The 21,025-nt window shown below is 33.7% G+C and overlaps 2 protein-coding genes across 5 annotated transcripts; both read right to left on the bottom strand.

Annotated features, from left to right (window-relative positions):
* Nucleotides 1–7,355: 7,355 nt before the first annotated feature.
* Nucleotides 7,356–10,076, bottom strand: LOC122302367. The gene is made up of 3 exons (XM_043113588.1): nucleotides 9,523–10,076; nucleotides 7,996–8,256; nucleotides 7,356–7,866 (listed from the first exon to the last, which is right to left on the bottom strand). Exons 1-3 carry the CDS (start codon nucleotides 9,955–9,957, stop codon nucleotides 7,678–7,680), a joined length of 885 nt encoding a protein of 294 aa, XP_042969522.1. The 5' UTR covers nucleotides 9,958–10,076; the 3' UTR covers nucleotides 7,356–7,677.
* Nucleotides 10,077–11,264: 1,188 nt separating this feature from the next.
* Nucleotides 11,265–19,062, bottom strand: LOC122302365 (protein ABHD11). 4 transcript variants are annotated; one of them, XM_043113581.1, is made up of 14 exons: nucleotides 18,912–19,062; nucleotides 18,528–18,681; nucleotides 17,996–18,130; nucleotides 17,761–17,787; nucleotides 17,467–17,557; nucleotides 17,157–17,200; nucleotides 16,717–16,815; nucleotides 16,145–16,202; nucleotides 15,974–16,026; nucleotides 15,329–15,430; nucleotides 14,368–14,433; nucleotides 13,382–13,503; nucleotides 12,868–13,039; nucleotides 11,265–11,497 (listed from the first exon to the last, which is right to left on the bottom strand). In XM_043113581.1, the coding sequence occupies exons 2-14, from the start codon at nucleotides 18,660–18,662 to the stop codon at nucleotides 11,429–11,431; spliced, it is 1,173 nt and encodes a 390-aa protein (XP_042969515.1). In that variant the 5' UTR covers nucleotides 18,663–18,681; nucleotides 18,912–19,062; the 3' UTR covers nucleotides 11,265–11,428. The 4 variants fall into 4 exon arrangements, with proteins under 4 accessions (XP_042969515.1, XP_042969513.1, XP_042969516.1 ...); XM_043113579.1 differs by having other exon boundaries at nucleotides 18,810–18,921; XM_043113582.1 differs by lacking the exon at nucleotides 18,912–19,062 and having other exon boundaries at nucleotides 12,868–12,970; nucleotides 18,528–18,894.
* Between the last annotated feature and the right edge of the window lie 1,963 nt (nucleotides 19,063–21,025).

Below are 21,025 nucleotides of genomic sequence, written 5' to 3'. Positions count from 1 at the left end.
TTTTTTTGTTTCTTTTATCAATATTCTCTTATCCTGGACTGCTTCCACAGATTTTAATGTGTTAAACATACATGACTTTCTTGTATCTTTATCTTATTCATAGAAATTTATTTATACATTTTTGTGTACTTGTTTGCTTATTAATGAATTACTGCTTATTAAAAAAGATAATGAAAGGGTACAATGGCAGGGTACGCCTATTGTCCATTTCGGATGATTGACATTGGGTTTTGACCACATGTTTAGTCGATTTATTTGCTTATTGTTTGTATGTTGGCCTTGCACATTCTTCTTGATATTTGCTGAAACAGTTTCAGTAGTATTTTTTTTTTTTAATTTTGAAATTAGTTAATAGGAATGTATACACTCATGTTACTTCCATTAATAGAGTATCGCATTCTTAAGATTAATTACATCAAGGATGGACAAATCCAATCATATTGCTAATCGACATGGCCAACTACATTCCAACATATCTCATGCTAGAGTTACAAATCCGAAACCCTAACCCCTAAATTGATTTAGGGGTTTCAATCATGAAACTCCTAAATCAATTTAGGGGCTAGGGTTTCAATGAAACCCCTAAATCAAATTAGGGTTTCGGATTGGAACCCTAATTTAATTTAGGGTCCCAATCCGAAACCCTAACCCCTAAATTGATTTAGGGGTTTCATGGGGTTAGGGTTTCAATGAAACCCCTAAATTAAATTAGGGTTTCAGATTGGAACCCTAATTTAATTTAGGGTCCCAATCCGAAACCCTAACCCCTAAATTGATTTAGAGGTTTCAATCATGAAACCCCTAAATCAATTTAGGGGTCCGAATCACAATGAAATTTACAAAAAAAAAAAAACAATCCATTGAATCCAAACAATCACACAATCCGAAGAATCCACAGCACACAATCCAAACAATCCCATCCTCCATTTTCGATTCAACCCCATCCTACCTCTAATCTCTGATCAAAACTAAAATAAAAATAAAAAATAATAACCAAACGGAGAAAATCAAAAGGGGAGGAGAAATGTTACCGTGCGGCGTGCGTCTGGCCTCGTGCGTCGTGCGAGAGAGAGGGATGATGGAATACGTGCGGCGGCCGGACTGGTTGCCGGTGGGAGGAGGGAACACCGAACACGGGGGCTAGGCAAAAGGGATTAGGCCGAAGGGGGGGAAGGGACTCGGGAGGGGAGGGGAGGGGAGGGGAAGGGAATCAGGGGATCGGGGGGGGGGGGGTTGGGTTATGGGTTAGGGTACTAATTGAAACGGCGCCGTTTCTCTTATATATCCGGTTATAAACTTATATATATATAATATATAATATATTATATATTTATATTATATATATATATATATATATATAATGGTGCGCGGCGGGGGAAAAACGGACCGGAGGGGTCCGTTTCCGTCCCCCGCCTCCGCTGGGGGTTGGCATACGGGCCGGGGGCCCCCGCCCCGCCCTATGCAGGGGCGGGGCGAACGGGGCGGGTCAGCGGGTTCCGGGGCCCCGCTGCCCACCCCTAGTACGAAGCAATCTATAGTTGCTACGTCTACTATGGAGGCAGAATTTATTGTGTGCTATGAAGTAACGACATAAGTCATATGGTTGAAGAATTTTCTTTCTAGTCTTAAAATTGTCGATTCTATTCAAAGACCAATAAAGATTTTTTGTGATAATACCGCTGCAGTGTTCTTCTCAAAGAACAATAAGAGCGGAAGTAGAAGCAAACATATCGACATGAAGTATTTAAGTGTGAAAGAAAGCATCAAATATAATGTGGTGTATATTGAGCATACTAGTACAGATTTGATGTTAGCTGATCCAATGACCAAAGGTTTATTGGTAAAACAGTTTCAGGGTCATGTGGATCGTATGGGTCTAACTAAAATGTAATCTCTCATGTTACTATATAGAATAAAGTTGAATTCAGTTTTAGTTTTGCGCATAAAATAACGAATTCGTCATATCCATTGGGTGATTAAGTTGGACCCGAATGACTTTTAATAGTTGTTCATAAAGTATTTTTAAGGGATACTATGTATTGTGACACATGGAAGAGAAATGTTTACTATAAAGAGCAATACCATCATGGTTCGTATATAGGATACCTTAACAGAATTAAGGGCATTATTTTGGCCATTTCGGTTTTACCTATTAAGTGAACCAAGTGAGAGAATGTTAGACTTTTGGTTTTCTTAGAAAACTTTGTCTTCCCTAAAGTGGTTCACTTCATCTAAGATGATACACTTCATCTATCAAGCATAGGTAATTGTTCTTCATAAATAAAGTGACGACCCTTGTTATTTTTTGATGGATGAAATAATGAGGGAAGTTTAAAGGTTGTAGGAGTAATAAATGAGAGTCCTTAGTCTTTCTTATATAAAAATGCTCGTGTTTTTCATTAGAATCACCCAAAAAGTTTTAAGGCAAAAGACTAGAAGTCTCTTCCCTACAAAATTTATAGTCTCTTTTGTAGATTTGAAACTTTTCAGTTATCAAGTACAAATGACTGGAGGTAAAAGATCTTATAGATTTTTTTTATTCATTACAACTTTTAATTACATTAAATAACACGCCCAATATTATCATTTATCTATATTATTTTAATTTTAAAAAATTAAGGTTGCGAAGGAAAAAAAATATGCATGGTGCATGATATATACAAGGCTATTATAAGCACAATCACATAGTTTTTATTTTTTTAAATTAAAAAAAAAAAAAAAAACTGAGGTTCAGGCTTTGTCCTACATGTACAAAACATGTTTTGCCGCTTGGGTCGACATAGGTTCTAGAAACATGGGTCACAAAATTGTTTGTGGCCATGTAAAAATAACCAAACAAAATTCGGATTGAATTTAAGACAGAATTTTTTTACTTTTTAATATCTATATATATAACATCTCTATTGATAGAATTATGTTATTCTAATGTCTTTATAAATTAAATATTATTATTTCAATTATATAAATATTACATAAATAATGTGTAATGGAGATGTCTTAAAATAATATTATTCATATTTTTATGCATTTATTAATATCAATACTTTTATATAGAGAGAGAGAGAGTAGCGACATGTTTCGACGAGAGTGAAAAAAGTTTTTCTTTTAATTTTTTATATTTTTAAATAATTTAAAAAAAAATTACAATATTATTAAAATATACTTCTTAAAAAAAATTATCTAAATAAATTTTGTTATATATAAGTAAAATTATATACTAATTTACGTATCAAAACTGATTCATTCATATTTAAAATTTAAATTAATATTATTTTTAATAAAATTTATTTTTAATTAATTACATTAAATTAATATAAATATTAATACATAATTATACTTAAATTTTTTCTATCCAAATATTCTATAGGTATTCATTCGGCTTGACCTCGGCGTTTGAAAAAAAGTGCATAATTGTTCTATCTTTCGTATCAAAGGAACGAAGACGTATCTTATGTTGACAGTTGACTAGTGGAGACAACCTTATCCTTGCCTACTTCCCGAATGATGTCATGTGCAAAATAGACGGTCGGTTTACCATTAACAGAACAGTTAGTGTTCTAATAACTAAGCATTGATACATATATTTGTATATTCTTTTCCAACAAATGGTGGAGATTACAACTCATGAGTTTTAAAATTTTATTTTTCAAGCATAGGCTCCAATATATACATGTATATATATAATTAATTATTTTATGAGTATAATTATAAAATATTATTAAAATATTATTATTTTATACAAGTATAATTGGTTAGAGTTGTATAAGTTCAGCCAGATAGTCATGTAGTCTTGTCGACATCTAATTCTATTTTCTTTTAAATATTATGACTGCAAGAAAACATATTTATCTAACCGTATAATGTGAGTAAAATATTCTAATATGTTATTTTATGTTTCTTTATTTTTTATTTATTAAACTCATATTTTTTTTTTTTATAAAAAGTGATAAATTAGGCAAGTCTAGCGTTCAGCTTAATTTTTAATCAATCTCTAGTTAAGTTTGAACATGAATATCGTATTTAAGTTGAGTTTGAACATTAAAAAAAGCTTTATTCTGAATTTGAGTTGAGCTCGAATTTGATTTTTTAATAATGAAAAATATAGTTGTAAGCACAATTATGCACTAATCTGTGCACCAATATGATGTGATTGGTCAAAAAGTAGATTTTATTAAAAACAGTGTTAATTTAAATTTTAAGTATGAATAAATCAATATTAGTACACAGATTAATGCGCGACTATGTTTATATGTAGCAAAATCCTTTAATAATTGAGTCAAATTTTTGCTAGGCACTACTCAACTTGAACTCCATTAGATTATAATACTACCTACTATTTTGAAAATTTGAGACGGTCATACAAACTCGAGACATTGTCAAAGGAATTTATAATTTAATTTGTCCTTTAAAAATAATGATAATGTGCACAAATTCATAGTCTTATATTTAAAATGAAGATTTGTATAAGTATATAATTTTAATTATTGAAAATATCATATCAAATTTTAAAAATATCAATATTTTTATACTAATTTTTATAATTATGCTCATAAAATAGTGAGTTATATATATACATATATTCCTTCTTTGGGGTAATCTTGCTGTGGGATTTTTGCAATTTTATTTATAATCTGTCATAAATATTTTGTTCTAAGTTGTTGATCAATACAAATGTTATAGTAGATGCTTGAAAAATAGAGTTTTAAAATCCAAGAATTTGAAATTTCACCATTTGTTAAAAGAAAATATACGTGTCAACAGGAGATATCCAGTTATGAGACGACCCTATCCTTTCCTACTTCCCGAATGATGTCATGTGCAAAATGGACGGTCGACGTGACAAAAGTAATAAACGAAGTCTGACCAAATTAATATCGGGTATGAATGCGTGAAAATATTCAAAAAAAATAAAATATAATATAATTATCAATGGAGAGTGATATTATAATTATAATTTCTGTCATTGGTAATATTATTTCAGTTGCGTTGTAATATTCACATAACATAATTGACGTAATAAAAATAGAAATATGAGATTTTTTATTCCGTATGAATGATATTATCATTAACTAATTAAAAGAAAAGTGTATTTGGAGAGAGTAGAGTTCCCGACAATCACCTTAAGTACAGTAAAAAGAATGAAAAATAAATATGAAAATGTATGATATAATAAGTTATAAAAGTAAATATAATTGCATATAAAATTTTTAAAAAAGTAATAAATTTGAATAATATAAAATATTATATAGTTTATGACATTCAAAAGGTATGGTCAGACTGAAGAACGCGTCTAATATTATTATTTATCTATATTATTTTAATTTAAAAAAAATAAGATTGCGGAGGAAAAAAATACTATAAGCACAGTCACAAAGTTTTTTTTTTTCTTTTTCTTTTTTAATTTTTAATTTTTGACTTGACATATTTATCTCACTTAAAAATTATTGTCTGGATTTTCAAATATATAAAATGAGTTTAATAATATATATTAAAAAAAAAATTATGCAAGTTGGACCACTAGCTAATAAATCAATTATTGAACGACCTTTCTGACACCCAAAGGTCTATATATATATTAATTAATAACTGAAACTGCCCTCCACATATTTTATATATATATATATATATATATATATATATATATATATATATATATTTTTTAAATTACAAAGAAATTTTATAAAAATAAATCTAACATAATATATATCACGTCATTTCTAATAGTTTGTATCATCATCGTGGAGGTCATCACCATCATTACCAATATCGTATTGTCATCTTGGTCTAATATATATATGTATATATATATGAACGGTGGCAAATTTTTCATTCTCTTGTATTTTCCTATAAATTAATCTCTGATCGATTGTATGCATGCATGCTGACAAGTGAGATAGATTAGTATATTCAATGTCTAATATGGCGATAACAGCTTAACCACGTGTTTAAGCATCATAGTCTATCGACTAATCAATGTCGATATTCCTCATATATGCATTGCATTGATTTTATAAAGGAGAATATGTTCAAAATTTTGGCCACCATTTGTCAATGTATTCTGGCAGACTTCCGTCGCAGCGACCAGTTTTGTCAACGTTTGCAGTCAAAGAATACAAGAAAGAACTTTTAATCAAAGGAGAATAAGTATGGGAAGTAATTTTAGACACGGCTTGTTAATCTAATACAATAAAAGTGGATTTGAGTTTACCCTTAACAAATTCGAGTCAAAATAGGTTGATCTGTTAAAACATGATTATTTAACGAGACATTAACATGTCAACTCGTTTTAATCCGTTAAAAAATATCAAATTTACATTTTTACCCTTCTACATAAAAACTAAAAAGCCCTACTCCTGTTGTATTCTAACTCAGACTTCCTCACAATCTCACATTCATCTTTAGATATATTGAATCTTTTTCTTAGTTTTCAAATAAGTAAGTTCTCATCATTCACGACTGTCTCTCACACAATCATACTTTTTATGGATTATAATTTTGGTGTTTTTAATATTTAGATTGTAATTTTAGATTTACGTAGTTAGCATTATATTTTTGTAAGATATTGTGAATTTAAATTTTATGTGAAATTATATTGATTAGGTCAACATAATGCTTAGATCGAAATTATGTCGATATATTTTAATTAATTCATAACGAGTCAAAATGGGTTATGTCATGTTGATATATTTTTAATTAATTTATAACGAGTCAAAACGGATTGTGTCGTGTCAACCCGTTATTTTAATAGGTCATGTTATGATTTGAAAATCAGACCCGTTAAGCTTAAAGGTTGTGTTCGGGTTGACTAATATTATATAATATACATTACTTGACACGACACAAAGCGACTTGTTAACACGATTTGTCACTCCTAATAAATACACTTGATTTGGTAACTGTTTATCTTATCTATATATCGCCCAACCCAATGAACTCATTGCATTCAATTATTTTATGACTCATGCTCACCTTTTCGGTTTGGTATGTGTAAAAACTTTATTTATTATTATAATTATAAAAAAAGAAAATATGAATTATTTTTTTGTGCTAGTTAATATGAAATGCGTTTACATGATTAGTGATCTATTCAACGTGTCAATAACAGGCATGCAAGTAAATTTTTTCTTCCTAACGAGTGGTTTTTTCCTTTGTGTTTCCCCCAAATAACCACTTTGCAGTATATATTTGTACGAACGACGTAACAAAATCTTCCTTGGGCCAAGCTCTTCAGCGAAAAGCTCGTACCCGTTGCACCCAAAAGATAAGCCCAATCCCGCCCGAACAATGGGAGCCACCAGGCCCATCATCGTTAGAGCTATATACTTGAAAATTCAAGCATTTGCATTGTCCTTCGATTTGAAAAAAAAAAAACATTATTTGGCGTACAGACTACAGAGTCATAAAAATTATCAAACGCATGACATAAACAAGGATAACATGGTCTGATTCCTAGAGAATATACATTCACAGAAATACATATCAAAATTATCAAAGGAACTCAACATCCAAATGTGATGTCTAAACAGGTAATCTACCTATGAATCGGACTTCTTTTTTCATTTATGTTATATTTCTTTTTTTCTCTCTTTTTTTTTGTCACTTCTTGGTGGTGGTTTCTGGGAAAGACTTAATAACTCCTTTGATTTCTGAAAGAACAGGAACAACAACAGCGTGTATCTACTTGAAAGCGTTTGTAGCAGCATACAGAAAGTCCAAGAAGCCTGTTCCCTTTAGAATACCCTTACCGGTCAAGAGTTCAAAATCTAACAATACCAGGAAGCCAATCACAGCTGCCTTCCCATTTATGATTTCGTTCTTTGTAGTGAAACCAAAACCCTCCTGATCTTCATCAACCACCATTCTAACCTAAAACATTATGTGACAGAGAAAACAAATCAGGAAAACAAAACCGAAAGTATTTACTGCTGGCTTAATATTGCTTCCAAGGAGTCCAAAATAGTTTTTAGTCAGACAAAGTGGCAGAAATTTAGTTACCTCGTCCACATTAACATCAGTTGCAGTTACACCAGGTTGAGCCTTCCCACTAAAGATGATCTCAGCAGATGCATCTGATTTCACACCTCCTATCATGTTGATGTAAATGTTTTCTTCATCTGTTTTCACAGGGTAAATGTAAAGCTTCCTTAAAGCAGGAGTGAGAGCTCTCAGCACTGGATTTTTTGGATACCATTCCTTAATTTCTCCGGTTTGGAGATCAAACGTACTATCAGTTGTTGGACAAACTATACAGCCATCCTGCAGGGGAAAAAAACAATATAATTTTTTTTTTTTTTTTTTTTTTGCTTTCAATCATTTTAGAACAATAGCCAAAGACAATAAAACTGCACGTATTGACACAAGTTTATACGTTTATCCTATATCAGTTTCCAATAGTCTCGATAGAGTTCATACTGCTGAATACACACGTTCTCCAGGGTATATCCCAGAATCGACAGTTTCCTTGAAAAAACAGAATCCTACTGAGAAAAAAAAAAAATTCTATTAGCCATGAGGTTTTTAGGTAAAATTTTCAGGTGGAAAGTAACCATTCGAACACTCATGGATACCATGAATGACAACTATAACACATCTTACTATTAAATGGCTGTTCACATTTGTTAGTGGAAGATATCACACTCTCAACCCTCCTGAAAACAGGGTTGAGCAAATCAAGGTTTTAATATCTCTCTCCGCTGGTGCGGTTTTCATGTTGTAATGAACGTGCAAACTTCTCCTTTAAAAGTAAAACATAATTTACGTATATCTCCATGTCAAGGAGAGGAGACAAGCGAAACGAGGCATTTACAAAACTATTTTACTTTTGATGTGAATGCCATTACTTTTCATTGGATTTACATTGTTCACTATTCAAGAATTCTCATCTAGGCAGTCACCATCAAGCATACATTATTTTGAATTAAGATCTCACATGTTCTGTGTTTTAGCACAATGTATATTGTACCCGGGAGTCAAGATCCAAAATCTGGAAGAGATCAAATAGGTGCTTCCATCACTATACATCAATTAGGTTTGATCAATGCCTACTTCATGCTCACATACATTTATGTCTCCTATTGTTCCAATTACATGTGCTATTCATTTTCGTGGTGTCAACATCCTATCACTAGAAATTCTGAAGAAGCAATCAGGCCATATTCTCTGTAGTCGCCAGGAGGGACATTTCGACCCTTGGCATCGAAGTTCAAGCTCCAGCTCCATGGGAGAAGCTCTCCTGCCAGAAACTTAAAAGACCATCTCTAAGGCACCACAGATTAGCTCAGCGGGACACTCTCGTCCAACAAAACAAGCTATTTTCTTATCTGAATTTGGGAACTATGGTTTCAGATCAGAATTTAGATAATATTCACATAAAATTAGCATTGTACCATACTTCAATTCTCACGGTTTTCACCTAAATTCTACTGGTATGCGCCTGTAGAAGTGAACAGTTGCTATAACGACAGTGGCCCCGCATATCAAAGTGGATTTCAAGAAGTAGACTAGTAGTAGAGGGAAAAAAACCTTGGTGAGCTTGGCATTAAGCAGGCCTTCGGTATAGGCTCCTTCAGCAGGGGACCTGTTTTCAATAGCAAAAACCTCATCTTTATACCACAGCAGCAGTATGGTCTCGCCGTCCTGCACTATCACGCGTCGTTCTCCCCTAGGCAGTGCCCCAAGAGGCACCACCGGCACCCAGTTCTCTCCTCTGCCGTCGCCGGAGGCTGACGATTCTTCTGCCACCGATACCTCCGTGGCCTTACAAATAGTAATTCTCCGGGCGGTCGGAGCGGAAAAGTGGTGATTCCCGGATAGTTTAGAAGTAGAGGAGTGGCCGTAATTTGTAATCATGCGGTGGAGAAGGGCCAGCGGGAAAGGGCGGGCTGGGGGAAGAGAATAATTTCTTGGGAATGTGGGGGATAATGGTGAAGTGAAGTTGAAGGGTGGTGTGGCGGCCATGGAGTTTTTTTTGGGTCAAGAGGAAAAGTGGTGAGAGCAGAAACGAAAGAGTGTGAAGAGGAGAGAGAAGGAAGTGCATTGTCAGAGTCCACAGGAAATGGATAATGAGGGAGAGACGGAGCCACGAAGACGAGAGCATGGCAGGTGGACCTCTTATGAAAACATATTTTAATTATTAAAAAATTCAATTTGTAAACAAATTTTCCTCCATATTAAAAATTTAATATATTTATAATGAGTCATCAATTATATATAGTTTGTAAGATTTTTAAAGTAAAATCTGTAACAAGCTTAGAATTTACCTCAATATTTATTTATTTATCTTATTTTAAACATGTTTGATATAAATCTTTTTTTTCAGAACTCGTTAACTTGCATGCACTTGCTATATATGTGATTAATGTATTCAAATTTATTTTGAACAGTTTCATTACAGCTTGTATATTTCGACATTTATTTTTCAAAAATTTTATGTCCAGTCCCTTTTACATATTATTTACGCACTCAATTAATGTAATTAACTGCATCATTTTTTTAACATAAAATAATAATTTTGACTAATCACATCAATAGAGTATATAAAGAATATGAAAAAGTGACATTATGTTACATAACTCTTTATTTATTTATTTTATTTAAATATATATTAATAATTTAATAGGGAAACTCCTTCCAACTATTAATTATTGAAAAAAGTTATAATTTTTTGAAAAAAAGTTAAAAATCATAAAGTTATGTGTAGTGTAAAAAGACGAGTAAAATTTTTCATTATTTAAATCCAACTAAAAATAACTCAATGCCGAACCAAAGCACAAGCTCATGTTTCGTAATCAGTCCCATACATCATGAATATACGTATTTTATATATATAGTATGAAATTATAAATTCTTGTACGTACGTAGTACTCTAGATCATTACGGCCATATGGTACCATGCATGCATTGAGTTAGAAGGGTTCATGAAGCATTATTTATTTTCATTAATCCATATATAATCCCACTTTATATTAGAACATAGATTTCTTCAGGAGGCCATTTCATACAGAGGGATTACAATATACATGATATTTTAATCAGAACAACATACACTACACTTCGGCCATGCATGCATATAATGTACATGAGCCTATTTCACTATATATTATTTAGAGATTAAAGAAGTTACATTTCATCCAGCTGAGATCTCATGTCTTGTTAGCGTATAGTAAATTGTACCATCAATTTATACACGTGCAAAAATCCAATGCTTTGGAAAAAAAAAAACCGACGTAGTAATGTCGATAATAAGCACGGGAGGAGGCAAGAGAGAAAAGAAAAGAAAAAAGATACAGCACTGTTATGATACACAAGGCTCACTATAATCTTGTGGTTTAAAAGAACAAAGAATACATACAGTACGTATTCGTGTTTGAGAGTTTGCTATCTCTAAAATGAAGGGGAGGCTTATATAACCTTAAGAATCTAAGATCCCTCAGCTTTTGAATCTCTCAAAAGAAGATGAAAGAATTCTAAAGAGCCCATCTGGGTTATCTGTATGTACCTGAACATATAAGTAGTGTGATCAGTACCAAGAATATATTGCAAATCAAGCACTTAAAAAATGTAATCAATTACTCCTGAAATTGTTATACGAGCTGACTAGAATATGCAATTATTCTCTTGATGGACGCTGATCTGTATCTACTTATTTTGCTTTTGCAAAAACCGGTGGATGATTAACAGCTTGCAAAATCTCATGCTTGTGATCCTCAGCACAAATTTCTACTTTCCCAATCAAGTGTAATAAAATTAACTGATGTATTAGATCAAGGTTTCCCAAGATACTATGTTTCCCGAGAGATTAAATCGATTAAGAGATGAAGATCAACATGATCATTATGTTCCAGCCGACAATACTTTCAATTCAATGGAATGAGGACTGTTTTGAGAGTATGCCACAGGAAGGCGTCCAGGTGAGTTGTCAGATTCATCTTTTTTTTTTTTTAAATAACAGTTGTCAGATTCATCTGATTCTTCAAGTCTTAGAATTTTGCCTTGTTTAATGGTTTATTTTGACATGATTGTCACTCCTATCAATCTCTCTCCTGGTTCTTTTGTCTGTCGAAACATTGACCAGCAGAAATGACAAGATGCTTAGACAAATCACGTGCCACATCGAAAGAAAATTAAAGATACAAATTTTTTTTCTAAGTAAAATTAAAAATATAAATTTACAGTTTAAAATAAATAAAAATAAAAAATCCACTCTTTGCTGAACACCTTATCCTTTTATATGTTTTGTTATCTACTCATTTGGATTGGTAAGTCACTCACACCTGGTGGTTTCTGAAACCATGACTACATATATCTATTCTTAAAAGGGGAAGAAGGTGCTAGTCTGGTCATGTAATAGTTTGATTTTTGTTTTAAGGAAAAATTTAGTTGCAAGTACAACTGCGCACTAATATGTGCATCAATCTAATGTGATTGGTCAAAAATTAGATTTTATTGAAAACCGTGCTAATTTAAATTTTGAATATGAATGAATTAGTATTGGTACGCAAATTAGTACGCGACTTTACTTATACGTAGCAAAATGAACAAAGTCTTATTTTCGTTCTCTTTCTTTTACATCAATGGATGTTAGATTGATGCACACCAAAAAAGAGCTCGGTGACCACTACAAACAAATAGGAATAGAAATGAGACCTACCTGAGGATTCATGACATGCAAGTAACTTCTTCATGAAAGTTTAGCCATGATATATGAGTTATTGGACACGTGTTGGGTGCAGCTTTTTCAATGGCCATCTTAAACTTTGAGATTGAAGTATCCCTTAAATTCTCAATGGGGGGAGTAAGACTAATATTGTTCATGAGTTTAAAGGGATAGGAGAGGGAATAGAACAACGTGCACAAAAGCAAACATACCCAATGGCCAGCATCTTCAAGGACGTGCATTTCAACTCCACCTCCCTCATCAGCAGCAAGTTCCTCAGCAGCGTGAATTCTCTGGAGATCTTCAAGAGCCCACCTGTGTAAGCTTCTTTCAGCTTTCAAAAAATTAATATGCACACCTCGAGGCACTTCTTCAACAATTTTCCTACAATCAATCAAAGATTTAAAAAAAAAAAAAAAAAAAAAGAGCTCATTGCAGGCTGAAAATTTAAATATTTTCCCAAGGGTGAAATAAAGTTGTCTTCTGCCTTAACCGCTTCAAATTTAAAGATCTTAGAAATAAAATAATTCATAGGTCCAAAGTGGTGTGTATATTGACTCATCAAATTGGAACTAATTGTTATATTTGTGGAAAAGTACTTTGAGGCTGATGGTATGGGCAGAGATTAAACATATGGGAAGCAGCAACAGTTAGTGTTTGTATCTAAGGGGCAACTTCAAAGTTCATGTAGTCCATGATATTAGGAAAGTAACAAGGAATTGATACCATAAATTTGTTTCTTCATAGGACTGATACATTTCAGCTATTCCCTTGAGGTCAAACACCCACGAAAAAGTTGATGACAATGGACCAAGAGAGTTTGCCGGTCGAAGGTTGGTTACCACCCACTGCATATGAAAAAAGAAGCATGATATTATTTACTCAGGCATCAAAAGTACATCCAAAAAAAAAAAAAAAGGAACTAAATAAAAGATGCAAATGTAATTAGTTTTCTTTTAAATACTCCTACAAATATTGGCATGTTGTAACAATTTAAATATCATCTGAAAATGAAGACTTGCATTTTGGAGAAATGGCGATTGACCTGAAAATGAGAAATAAATACAAAAATCTCCATAATTGATGTCTCTCAACATGAGCTGTACCCTATAGGATACTTTGATGCATTCGAATATGAGTCTGAACCCTTTAAATTTATAAAAAGTTAAGAAAGAAAAATAAGTAAAAATGTATCTGTAACAGAGGTGTTACTCCTGGGCACATCGAATACACCTCAAAGGCTCAAACATTGGAATTACAACTTTTTCTTCATTATTAGTAGAATAGGAAACAACTGAAAGAAATATCATAAGGGTTTACAAGGATGAAATACATTAAGACCATTTTGATGTGAATGATGCCTTCTTTCTTAATAATTTTGTCTGCAATTTGGATGCTTGCACAGCAAAATCAGTTAAAATTATAGCTAAAAATTGAAGAAGAAAGTCTCAATATTCATTATGGGATTGACCATTGTCACTCCCCAACAAGGGGAGCATAATTCCGGCATCTCTACAGTATATTGGAAATGAAGAAGCAACCAATATTGGCTAGCACCAAAGATCAACATAGCATACAACAGAGCTGTCCGAGTAATCACTTTGAAATAAAGGATGTTTAATTGATGAATCGCAGGCTTCTAATGCCCAACCTTTAAGTTGACGTACTTCAAAAGTGAATTCATAACATCAGAAATGATGTTTCATGTATACCTGTGCCACATCTTTGGAAAATCCTTCTTGAATGAGAGCGTTCAAAATATTCTGCTTTGAGGAGACCTTCGTTAAAGAAATACAATACCAAAATTAGAATACCCTTACACATAAGGAAAAAGAAGAATATTATAGGTGGGTTGGAGCCACTGTGCGGTGAAGTGACAACAGTTTCTTGCAGAAAGAATACTGAGGTTTCAATGACAAGGTTAGATATTTAAAGAGATGAAAAGAGCCTCCCACTGCCACCCTGCTCATTACAATAATCACGAGCCAATGTAACTGCACTACTACATCTTTTAATTGAAACCAAGATGACTCAACTCAATTGAGTTTTAATCCCGATTAAATAGAGACTAGCTATAGATTCTTATTAATAAGACATGGTTGGCCGCAAGTATCATTGTTAGCTATTCTATCCTATCCGAAAACATATTATCTTGAGAGATCCTTATTCACTACTACAAATGCTACTATATGACTCCTAATTGTTGTTTTCACTTCATCAATTTGATATAAAGTGATTTATCTTAACCATACACTAGCCAGTTCTCTGTTGAATTAAATCACTCAGTCTTATATTTATACTCCATTACATGTACCATCTCCATCAATTCCTTGTTGCCACATTCCAAGTTGCTGTGCAAAACCTATTCAATTGGATGAGGAGACCAGCTTCTTTGCCCCCACCTGTCCATTGAAGTGTGGAAACCCTATAACACTTTTCACTACATCCAGGTGCACACAAAAACCAGCAAGCATAGATCTGAACCCCCAACTCAGTCAACAAGCAGGCAAGGCACAGATATAATCTCAAGAAACACAATGTAACCCCTACCCAACTGTATGCAAGTCTTGATTGTGAAATTCAAGCAAAGACGGAGAAAGCAACAATACAATCGATGTATCAGAAGGATACATGACATCCAATAGAGAAATCAATAATTGGTTAAATTCACACCTCCTTTGGCAAGGTACTCAAGAAAGATATCAGTTCTGCTGGATGGTCCTCTCCATCTCCACCAGGTCTAACCTTTCCAGGAGTAGCATCTAAAACCCAAACCTATTGAAGTGGAGAAGGAAGATAATGTAAAGCAGAAATAGAAAGAAAAAGAGATAGACGTGAATTAAAATGTCAAAAATAAAGCCAAGAGTCATTAATTCAAACAGTCAGTTTCCTAAAAGTAAAGCCAAGATTCATGGATCAAATGTAAAAAATAACTTCCAAGTTTAAAATTATTTTGTTCGAACATTATTTTTTTGGGCCATAGCTGTAGATTTTAATGGCCTTGGTCTTCATGAACTTCTTGTTTCCTTTTCTTCTTCCTAGATAGGTGTTACCTCGTGTATACCATCTTGTGTACTTGGGCTAAGCCTATTCTTATTAATACAATCATTTACTTATCAAAAAAATAATAATTTCAAGTTTAAAATAACCTTTGCACCTTCAAATCAATGTTTCAATAACACGTGAATTAAAATCTAAGCCAAAATTTTCTTGACTTAATGACTTTCTAAGTTCCATAAAATTCCACAAATTGTTCTTTCTTTTCAAAAAAAATAATGGTTCAACTCCCTTATCACATCTAGTAAACAGAGAGCTTACTCTAACTGGTCGTGCAAGAGGTTTTGCAGCTTGTTCCACCATGCTCAATGCCACTGCATAGAAAATTAAAGCACAATGATAAATAGGAACATAAGTGATTAAAATATCATGCTAATAAAGGTATATTACGTTCTAATATTACGTGTTAATACTATATCACGTAAAAGGTACCTTTTCCTCCAAAGCTGTGCCCAACTAGAACTCGGGGGGTTATTTTTAGCTGTCCAACCTAGCCAAAAAGATGAAGAAAAAAAAAATCAATACAAACATCTATTAGTGATGAGTGCTCATAACTATCATGAGAATATAAGGAGCTTATGAATATTATCATTAAGATAGTACATTTAATCACCATGTCCCATCCAACCACCAGCCATTTTACTACAAGAAGAAGATAATCCCTAAGATAAAGAGGATGGAACCAGATTCTTGTCCTCATAGATCATTCCAAGATATGAGATGACAATCATAAACAAAGAAAAACATGCATGTCTCCACACATATGTCGCTCATGGAACCTTTGAACAATTGCATTTAGTATTGCTGCGAACAATAGAAAATTAAGGAATCGAAAATTCTAATATGCCCAAGCAACTTGATAATAGTCACTAGTGCCACACCATGAGTTGCAATGCCAATATTGAGAATTTGAGGGCGTATCAGATTTCTGATCTAGCTAATGCACAAAATTGAAGATATTGTCTTTCAAAGAAATGATATCCAATAGTGAAAGAAGAACTCACTAGCTTTAAGACATCAAGAGCAGTGGAGGCAACAGTATGTGGACCCCTCTTCTTAATTGATGTAGAATCACCATGACACCGTAGGTCAACTAAAAGAAACTGTCCTCAAAAACATGAGGAAAAAAATAAAATTCCCAACTATATCCATTTTTGATAAATAAGTCAAGATTTTATTGATAATCAAAGAGTGTTATCCATGTACACAGGAAGTATATTAAAATTAAAAACTAAAAAAAAAAACACAAGTTATTCTAGTAGAAATTATGAAAAATGGATTGTGAACAGAGAAAAATGACTAAAAAAACCTTCCTAGAGATTACAGTAAAAACATTGTATCTCACACGAGAAACTTGAACACTCTACAAGCTTGACAAGGTATTTACATGTTCCAACCATAATCTATGTTTTATGTGAACCAGTACAAATTCACAGAAAAGTACCTGCCATGTTGGAAATTCTTGGGCCAACCTCCGTGCAAAGGTACCTGTAACATTGGCCGTTAACAAATTCATACCAAAACTACTTATGTACAAGAAGAAACTAACAGAATATGTACGAAAGACACAGAGGAAAAAAGAGACCCTTTCCTCCACCAACAAAAAAACAAAGCAAACGTGACACCCAAACCAAGTTGTTGACACTGATAAAGTATTATAAGCAAACACGTTCGTTTTATTTCTTTCTGTTTTGGAATAAATTTAAGTGGAGACTTTAAATCAGCTATAGCTGATATGAAGTCAGAGTACTGACCCCAGTTCTTCCTGCCACCTAAAATGCCATGCAGAAAAACAGCTGTTGGTGGATCCGGTAATGAGCTATCCACAACAGAACTCCATCTTACCTGCAAAGCAAGACATTTTGGACACAAAATTACACCTATTGGAAAAAGATCTAAGTATACACGGGCGTGCGCACACACACATCTCCCTAAACAAAGATCTATAGCAATAGTATAAGAAATAGCACACATATTTTGGGTAGATTAAAGAATGTGTGATATTGTAACAAAATATTATAAAGCATTACAGAATAAGCAAGACTTACAAGTGCTCCTTGAACGAGATCATATGCCTGCAAAGAAAAAACATTATAAATGTCAGCCAGATAAGTTAAAAGCCATTGGAAAAATATATGTTAGCAACTCCAGTACTTGTAAAGGTATTGGCCATATATTAAACAATAAAGTAGCAAGCATCAAGCTTTGCAATGGCCAGCACCTGAGAACGCCATATTTAAACTAATGTTGCGAGTCCAAAAGGAAGTTCAGTTAGACAGTTACCAATATTTCAGAAGGCTTGGCGACATTTCCTCTACGAGCAAGCCTCTCGTCTACTAATGCCATACGTATACTGGGATCTTTAATTGCGCTGCGGGAGTGATGGAGAGCTAACCGAGAGATGCGAAATGTATCATTCTACAATATGCAGTAAAAATCATAAATTCAAATAACAGTTATCAAATGACTTACAATAGCGTATCATCCTTTCATATAATATAGCCAATAGTTCTCGAACTACTTATAAATTACAAGGCATATGTTAGCAAAGGCCATACTAAAACTTTTATAGCACAGCAGTATCGATTTAAATCGTTGTTAAATTTAACACAAAAGCCCATAGATCACATGCAGTAAGAAGGTGCTTGATTATAACATAGCTGTCCAAAAACAATATACGCTCCTCCAAGCCATAGCAAGAACGTGCTTCACAATAATATTTTCTTCAAACGGAAAGTAACATCATTCTTGACTTGAATTCTATAAAAATTTGGGAAATCCTTCAAGAAAAGATTATGATGATGAAAAAACACACCTCAAAACGCCTCGAAGCCCAAGCCGTGGCCATCCAATGGATCCCGGCAGTCGAACGGAGCATCGAGTTACTCCCTACAAAACTGACCGATCTCACGCCGTAACAGCACGGCGATAAATTCGAAACCGCCGACATTTTGCGGGAACCGTAGGATCTTCGAAAAGAAAAAAAGAATTAGATCCAAAGGAGAACTCGCGTTTTGAGAAAAAGAAAGAGAAATGTAGGAGATTTTGGAAGAGAAAGAAAGAGAAAAATGTTGAAAGAATAGGGAGACGGAGACACCAAAGCCAAAGGGCAGGGAGAGAGGGGGTACTTCGGTGGTCTCAGGGCCTCTCTTCCCCCTGCCTTCGAGGACAGTTGGACAAAAGGGCCGTCTAGTTCTACCTTGTGGTCGGTGGAAGCCTCAGTCCACACTGGAATGACAAAACTACCCCGCAAGTAAACGGTCTGGCACGTGACACTTACGTGTCTGCACTAGCTTTGAGCAATCTCCTTTTGGCTGCTTCGAGTTCCAACCATTACCGTCAGCAGTGTGCTACAAGTCGTTTTGGTTGTGTTAGGCAAAATAAAATAAACCAAGATATTTGTGGAGACTTGGGCTCTGTTAAATGTTTAATAGTAATAAAATAATTTGTGAGTAGTACTGTAGTAGTGAAATAATTTGAATTTAAATTTTTATGGAGTTTTAAAAAATGAGAGAAAAATTGAGTAAAAAATTATAAAATTAAAAGAAAGTTAGAAAATAATTTTTGTTTTGAAATTTGAAAAAATTGATTACTAATTTTTTTAAAATTTAAAAAGTTGTAATGATTAGCTTGATTAGATGAAAAATTTGAAAATTTGAAATTAAAAAATATTTCTATTTGAATAGTTTTTAAATATTGAAATGAGATGAATTGATTTTAAAAGTTTATAAAAACAAACTATGCATTCTTCAAATTCGATTGAACGTTTGGCTGTTTATTAACTAAACATAGGAATAAATGTGAAACGCATTGTACTATGAATTTTAAATAGCAAATATGATAAGTCATCCATATCAAGCCAATTCAACGATTCTGTCCTCCTGGAAACAAATGCAGGCAGTGATAGAATACAAGATAAACAGCTTCATGCCCAGATTTGATCTCCCTGAGTCTTGAACAACACCCCATTTTGGTGTCTAAACTTGTCACTTTTTACTCGAACTTTAACCTCATGCCCGTAATATTACTCAAAATTTAGGTATAATGCGCCTGCACGTTGGAATCTGCTTATCTCTTCATATGTTAGAAATGGGCCTTTTGGGTAAGTATCTGTCTACAAAGATGTGGAGGATAAGGGGATTAGACTGGATGATTTCACTTACCCAGCTGTTCTAAGTCTTGTAGCGAAAACTTGGATTTGGGATTTTGGTAGGGAGGTTCTAAGTCTATTTATTCTGAGTTTGCTGAGAGCCCGATAGGAACTTGTTTGTCCATAATGCCTCGGTCTCCATGTGTGGAAGATTTAGAAAAACTGATGTTGCTTGTCGTTTGACAAAATGCCACAAATGTATGCTGTTACTTGGAAGTTGAGTTGGAACCCTATGATCTCTGCTTATGCCCCTAGGGAAATGTGTGGGGAAGCATTTGAGCTCTTTGAAAGTATGAGGATTACAAGCATAGAAGGTAATATCATAACTTGGAATATTATGGAGCAAAAATAATGTATCATAACTTAGAATACAATAGCTGCATTTTCCCCTTTTGTGGTGGGGGGACACATCAAATATCCATGCACCTAGATATATGCTTTGCTGGATGTATTAACTGAGCTAATGAAAGATTCTAATTACGTTGCTAGTGAGGGGTTTTTGTTCAGAAGACGAAATTATTGAGGAACAAGATCAACAATGGAATTTGTACTAAGCAAAGCACTGCTAACTTATTTCAAGTGGACCCAGAATGCCATTAAGAGAAGCATGGAAAAACCACTATTGTTGAACTCATTGGAAGAAGAATATGTATGATAGCATGCTGGGTCCACCAGGCAGAAACATAAGGACTCAACAACGGAGACAGACCTTGGTTCCTCATGGAACTCTTTTCGAAAATGATGTCTACTTTCATTAGTTTGGCTGTTCTAATTTTGAAGCAGACTTGAATTCATTGCTACAGAGACTTGTATTTTTAGGGCAACCCAAGCTTACCCTCTCCCTTTGCCATTTTTTGGAGAAAATTATTAATGCGCCTCTTAATCACGAGTGCACTTCTTAATGAAATAGGTGTGCATATCCGAGCTACCAGGCCCTTTTTATTGGTGAAGAATACTGACACCACCCTCAGCCAACATGTGATGAACATAATATATTCAGTCCATCAACCAATATATGCTTGGCTGATGATATGGCAAAATAACAAATTATTAACTCAATGAAACAGGGCATTTGGTCTAGTGGTATGATTCTCACTTTGGGTGCGAGAGGTCCTAAGTTCGATTCTCGGAATGCCCCCAAATGTAGGTTATTTTTATATTCA

Source organism: Carya illinoinensis, chromosome 3 (genome assembly GCF_018687715.1).
Source record: "Carya illinoinensis cultivar Pawnee chromosome 3, C.illinoinensisPawnee_v1, whole genome shotgun sequence".
Taxonomy (NCBI): domain Eukaryota; kingdom Viridiplantae; phylum Streptophyta; class Magnoliopsida; order Fagales; family Juglandaceae; genus Carya; species Carya illinoinensis.
Note: the sequence above shows the minus strand (reverse complement) of the source record. Positions and strands in the feature narration are given on the sequence as shown.